The sequence below is a fragment of the Monoraphidium neglectum genome (assembly GCF_000611645.1).
Source record: "Monoraphidium neglectum strain SAG 48.87 unplaced genomic scaffold scaffold02018, whole genome shotgun sequence".
NCBI classification, from domain to species: domain Eukaryota; kingdom Viridiplantae; phylum Chlorophyta; class Chlorophyceae; order Sphaeropleales; family Selenastraceae; genus Monoraphidium; species Monoraphidium neglectum.
In genome coordinates, this window is record NW_014011610.1 from 6,608 (window position 1) to 11,975 (window position 5,368).

Here is a 5,368-nt window from a genome sequence, read left to right on the forward strand (position 1 = left end):
CGCCTAAGCGACGACGTGAAGCTGGCCGCAGCCACCCTCAGCTGCCAGGCCGCGCAGCGCCCTCGAGCCAACGGCAGCAGCCCCTGGCGCAAGAACCCGCGCGCAGCGCTGGGGGCGGTGGCGACCGACCAAGTGGGGCTGAAGCTGCTGCTCGAGGAGGGGCGGGTGCGCGTGCATTTAGGTTGTTGCGCTGCTGACCTCACGAGTGTGATGCTTGTTGGGGGTTGATGAGTGCGGTCGATGGATGGGTTTTAGCCGCCCACAGGCTTGTGCGCGGGGATGTTGTCGTGTGGGGGCAGAGAGTTTGGTGTGATGGGGGATTAGGGCGGGACGTCGTGCATCAATGATGTGTGCGGTGCCAATCGCAGGAGCGGGGGCAGGGTGCGACTTGTTGGCAGATGCCAGGATGCTGTCCTTCCTGCTGGCAGGTGGTTATGTGCGTTGTGGGAGCGCATGGGGGTAGGTGCGACATTCCGACACAGAGGGCAGTTTCGCTCCCCACAAGCGTGGCCAAGGTCCCCAAGTTCCATGTGCGCGCCCGCGCCCCAGGTCATGGGCTGCCACACCACCGCGGCTGCCAATGCCTACTGGTCAGACTCTGGCGCGGTGGCGGCCGTGCTCAAGGCCGGCTTCACAGTGGACTCCCTGCTGGGCAGGTGGGTCAGGGGCATGGGGGCTCTGGTGCTAGGGGTTGCACTCTGGTTTTGGTATGCCACAGGTCCCTTGAGTTGCTTGTATGGATGGTATGAGGATTATGGATGTAATTTTGTGCTTGGGTGAAGGTATGTGTTAAAAAGGCTGATGGGGTGCACACATACACACACACGCACACACACACACATACACACACACGCACACACCAGCTTCCAAGGCGTGGACTGGCGCGACGACCGCAACTGGCACTGCAACGGCGGCATCGACCCCGCCGGCCCCGAGGACGTCCCCTACGACGGCACATGGCTGGACCCCCTGGAGTCAATGTTTGTGCGCGTCAAGTCAAACCTGCTGCTGCACCGCCTGCCGAGCGCGGTCAAGGCGGCCAAGCTGTCGGCGTGGGAGGCCGGGGCCACGGTGGACCGGCTGAGGGCGGCGGCGCGTGAACCGGTGGACCCGCGGCCGCGCATCCTGGGTGAGCCCGGCACACAGGCCTCTCACTGCCTGGCGGATAGTCGGGGGCCGGCCGAGCGTGGGGGAGATGTTGGGGCAAAGGCGGATGGTCCTGGGTGGGATGGGGCTGGGGCCAAGGCAGGGGAGTGGAGGGTTGATGGGGGTGAGGATCAATGGGCAGCGCTAGGGAAGGGCCTTGAACCCCCACCTAGGCCCACGGGATGAACCGGGGCCTGAGATGGAGTCCCGGCGCCTCCGCGTCTGCTGCCTAGGGCACGCCGCTGATGCTGATCTGGCGGTGTCACGCGGCGCCGCACGTCACGGGATCTTGTTGTTGATGCGTGCAGGGAACGAATACAAGAACGGCTCTGCGCGCTTCAAGCTGTCCCGCGTGCTGACCGCCCTGGTGGTGAGGGCGAGCAGCACTCTCACAGGCGAACGCCGATCGTGTGCAACTTCTAGTGTGGGAGTGGGGTGGGGCGCCAGTCCCCCTGGCACGCCGGCCTCTGCCATGCCGTTTGCCGCTCGTCTGCCAGCCACGCGTACTAGCCTGCCGGCCACGTGTAGCCGCACCTTGCTCTTGACTGCTGTCTATCCCTCGTGCATGAGACAAAACCCTGAATCCCTTTCGCCGCACGCGTCGGCAACGCCCCGCCAATCCCTGTCCGTCCTTCAGCGTGGCATGAAGTGCTTTGACGTTGACTTTTTTGTGGCGCGCAACGCGGACGTGCGGTCCCAGAGCCAGCACCCTCACGTCGTGTGGCGGTTCTTTGTGTATGTTGGTCAGTTCGAGGATCGCGCGTACAGGTGAGCGCGTGTGGACTGAGCGTGTGTGAGTGGATGTGCCGAGGGGGAGCGGACGGGGTGGGGCGTGTGCGCGGGGTGCGTGCATGCGTGGGTGGGTGCGTTGGTGGTCGAATCGTTGTTGGATACGAAAGTTTACTGTTATGTGGAGGGGTGACCACGCCAGGCGTGCCACCTGGCCAGCTGTCAAGGACACCAGTGCCCATCACAGGGCGTCACCGCAAGTACCACAGCCCCGTAACCATTGCCGACCGCACCTGCACCTCTTTTCCACAGGTACACGTGCCCAGTGAATTATGAGCAGTTTGTTGCACCTGCGTTTTGATCGATCAATGCTGCAGTCATACACTTGCGCACAACATTGCAATGCATGCATTTTATTGCTTCATGCATCTTGGTGGCCTTGCCGGCCTCACCTTGCCTGTAAATCATTGATGTTTGCTTTGCGGAATCTGAAGGGGCGAGGCTTGCAGGCCCCTGATGCAGCTTTCACCTTCCTCCCGCTTGGCCCTTGGGCGGCTGACAGGCACAGCGTGCTCGAGCCTTTGCACCCTGATTGGAAGGCTTGGGACAGGCAAACGGCAGGGAGCGCGGCAGCGCAGCGTCATGCTTTCGGCCGGCTTGCTGCCATTTTTGTGGGTGCCATGACCAAAGTGGGTAATGGTCTTGAACACAGCTTGGTGGGCAAGGCGCAAGATTGTCACTTGACCCCAAGGGCTGCAGGCTGCCTGCCATGCCACTTGCTGAGTTTAATAACAGGGCGGTCGATGCAGGGTAGTGGCGGTTGGCGGCCCCAAAGGGGGCAAGGGCGCGGCGGTCAGATGTGGAAATTATGGACGCAACAGAACTTGAATTAGATGCACATTTTACCTCAGCTGAGCTTAGTGCGGCGGTTTGGCGCCGCCGTTGGTTGGCGCGCGCGCGTGCTCCATGACTGATTTACCGAACCGCCAATGCACGGAGGGGAGCCGGTCGGGCGGCGCAGGCACGCTGCCAGGGCTCGCAGGGCAGCATGCACATAACGAAGTCCCTTCTTCATCCCAATTACACTTGTTGGTAGTTAGGATCCCCGCCAGGCATGCCAGTGGCCTGGGGCGAGGGCAGCCGACGCCGGCGCCGCGGCACAGGCCGCGGGCAGTGAGGCGCGTGGCGTGCCCCTGTGCGAGGCGAGGCTAGGATGAAAGACTACGGCGATGAGCTTACGAAAGGGCCGTGGACACCCGAGGAGGTGCGGACCTGGTTTTGCGGTTGAAAGGGCCGCGGTTGCGCTCCGCGGCCTCGAGCGCGACGCCTTCGCAGCATTACGACGTCGGAAAAGAACGTATTTGTGTTTATAGCGACTTCTTATGCAGCAGTGGGCGCGACCCGAGGCGCCGTTCGAGGCGCACTGCGCGAACGTTGCGCCTGGCCTCAACACCATGCGCGCCGCAGGACGCGCTGCTGCTGCGCTGCGTCGCCAAGCACGGCCCCAAGAACTGGAGCCTCATAGCTAGAAGCATTCCAGGGCGCACGGGAAAGAGCTGCCGCCTCAGGTGCGCGCAGGCGCACGTGCAAACCACTTGCTGCTGGCTCAACGTTGTGGGTGCTGTCCTGCTGCCGCTGCGGCCACAGCCGCGGCCGCGGCCGACGCAACGCCCGCAACGCTCTGTAACGGCGGCACCCGCTTTCAGGTGGTTGAACCAGCTTAACCCCAATGTGAAGAAGGAGCCTTTCAGTGGGGAGGAGGACGCCATCATAATGGCGGCCCACACGCTGCTGGGCAACAAGTGGGCATCCATCTCAAAGCTGCTGGTCGGAAGGTGCGCCGCAGCTGCCTGGCCAAAGCCCTCACACAGTCGCGACACAGCCTGCAGGCGTGCGAGGAGGCAAAGCCGGCGGGTCGCGTGGGCCGCGCATGGCAGGGCTCGCAGCTCATGCGTGCATGGCCGCCATATGGACGTGGGGCGCCGTCGTACATGTGGACTGATGGCAGACGGTACTGGCAGGTGGCGTGCAAGCAAACGGAGTCCGGATCCCCGCAGTGCTGGCTTTGAGATGTGAGGGCGGCGCACCCGCTCGCCCTACCGCAAGCCGCCGGCTTAGGAAGCAATCTGTCGCATATCAGCATGCGTGACCGCGCAGCTCAAAGTTGTCGCTGCCTGTCCACCCAACCAGGACGGACAATTCAGTGAAGAACCACTGGAACTCGACCCTCAAGCGGCGGCGCGGCGAGTACGTGCGGGGCGGCCCTCTGGACGTGTCTGAGCTGGCGGCGGCGATAGAGGTCCATCTAAGCCAGCGCGGGCTCGACCCAGGTGAGGGCCTGGGCGGAGGCAGGTTACGCTGGGGTGGTGCGGGGGATGCATGAACATGCAGCGCCTGTGTGTGTGTGTTTATGTGTGTTGTGTGTACCCAGGTGTGTGTGTGAATGTGTTCGCATACCTGCGAGTGTATGGGAGGGTGGGCAGTGGGGGGAAAGGCGCGGGTTGCTGCGGCCTGGCATGGCAGCCGCGCTGAATGACGCGGCACCCTGAAGCGTGCAACGCAGCCGTTGACCACTGGGGAGGCCGTTGCTGTGCGTGTGGCGAGAGACCCCAGCCCGTCAACCAGCCGAGCCGCGCGGGGCGCCTACGTCCCTGGGTTGCTCAACCGCCGAGCCGCAAAACCAAACTGCCGCCCAACTGCCAACTGTCTGATGCAGTGGCAGACCCTGACGAGGACGGCGCGGACACCAACCCTGTGATCCCTCTACTGACGCGCTTTGCCGCAAAGCCCGGCGATCCACGCGCGCGGCCCCCCTCGGCCGGCCCGCGCCCCGGCGCCGCGGCGCTGCTGGGCGCCGGCTCCGGCGACGACGGGCGCGGCGGCGGCATGAGGCTGCCGCTGGGGCTGCTGGGCGACTTTGGCGCGGGCGCGGGGCCGTCGGGGCGCGGGGGCCAGCGGGGGCCGCACATGCAGTGGGAGGAGGTGGAGGAGGAGGAGGGGGACGAGGAGGATGATGGGGAGGATGAGGAGGGTGGCGGCGGCGGCGGCTATGGAGGCGGCGGCCCGCGCGGCATGCGGCATGCATCTTCTGGTCTTGACGCGGTCGCTGCGGCAGCTGCCGCGGCCGCGGCGGAGCTGCAGCACGGCGGCGGCGGCGGCGGCGGCGGCGGCGGCGGCGGCGGCGCGGACGCGGCGGCCGGCAACGGCGACAGCAGCAGCGGGAGCGGCCGGGAGGAGGGCGCGATCGCGGCGGCGGCGGCTGCGGTGGCGGCGGAGGCGATGCGGCGTGTCAGTATGATGGGGGCCCTCGGCGGCGGCGCGCAGGCCGGGGGCTTCGGGGAGTTTCAGGGGCGAGGGCAGCAGCTGAGGCGGAAGCGGCGGTGGCAGGGCAGGGCTGGGGACGAAGAAGAGAGGGAGAGCTGCGGGTTTGAAGGGGAGGGCGACGAGCCGCATGGGGCCGGCGGGGCCAGCGGCGATGAGGGCGCGCCGCGGC

The 5,368-nt window shown here is 65.7% G+C and overlaps 2 protein-coding genes across 2 annotated transcripts in view; both read left to right on the forward strand.

Moving 5' to 3' along the window:
* Positions 1 to 1,918, forward strand: part of MNEG_9668 (hypothetical protein) — a gene marked incomplete at both ends in the record, with an annotated part of 3,607 nt that extends 1,689 nt beyond the window's left edge. Inside the window, 5 exons of the mRNA XM_014041860.1 lie at positions 9 to 165; positions 550 to 656; positions 864 to 1,129; positions 1,455 to 1,516; positions 1,784 to 1,918. Coding sequence (XP_013897314.1) covers positions 9 to 165; positions 550 to 656; positions 864 to 1,129; positions 1,455 to 1,516; positions 1,784 to 1,918 — 727 coding nt within the window. The remainder of the gene's footprint in view (positions 1 to 8; positions 166 to 549; positions 657 to 863; positions 1,130 to 1,454; positions 1,517 to 1,783) is intronic.
* Positions 1,919 to 3,088: 1,170 nt separating this feature from the next.
* On the forward strand, positions 3,089 to 5,354 carry MNEG_9669 (Transcription factor MYB44; the record flags this gene model as incomplete). Its single annotated transcript, XM_014041861.1, has 6 exons — positions 3,089 to 3,139; positions 3,343 to 3,443; positions 3,582 to 3,710; positions 4,066 to 4,205; positions 4,592 to 5,163; positions 5,346 to 5,354. 6 exons carry the CDS (start codon positions 3,089 to 3,091, stop codon positions 5,352 to 5,354), a joined length of 1,002 nt encoding a protein of 333 aa, XP_013897315.1.
* Between the last annotated feature and the right edge of the window lie 14 nt (positions 5,355 to 5,368).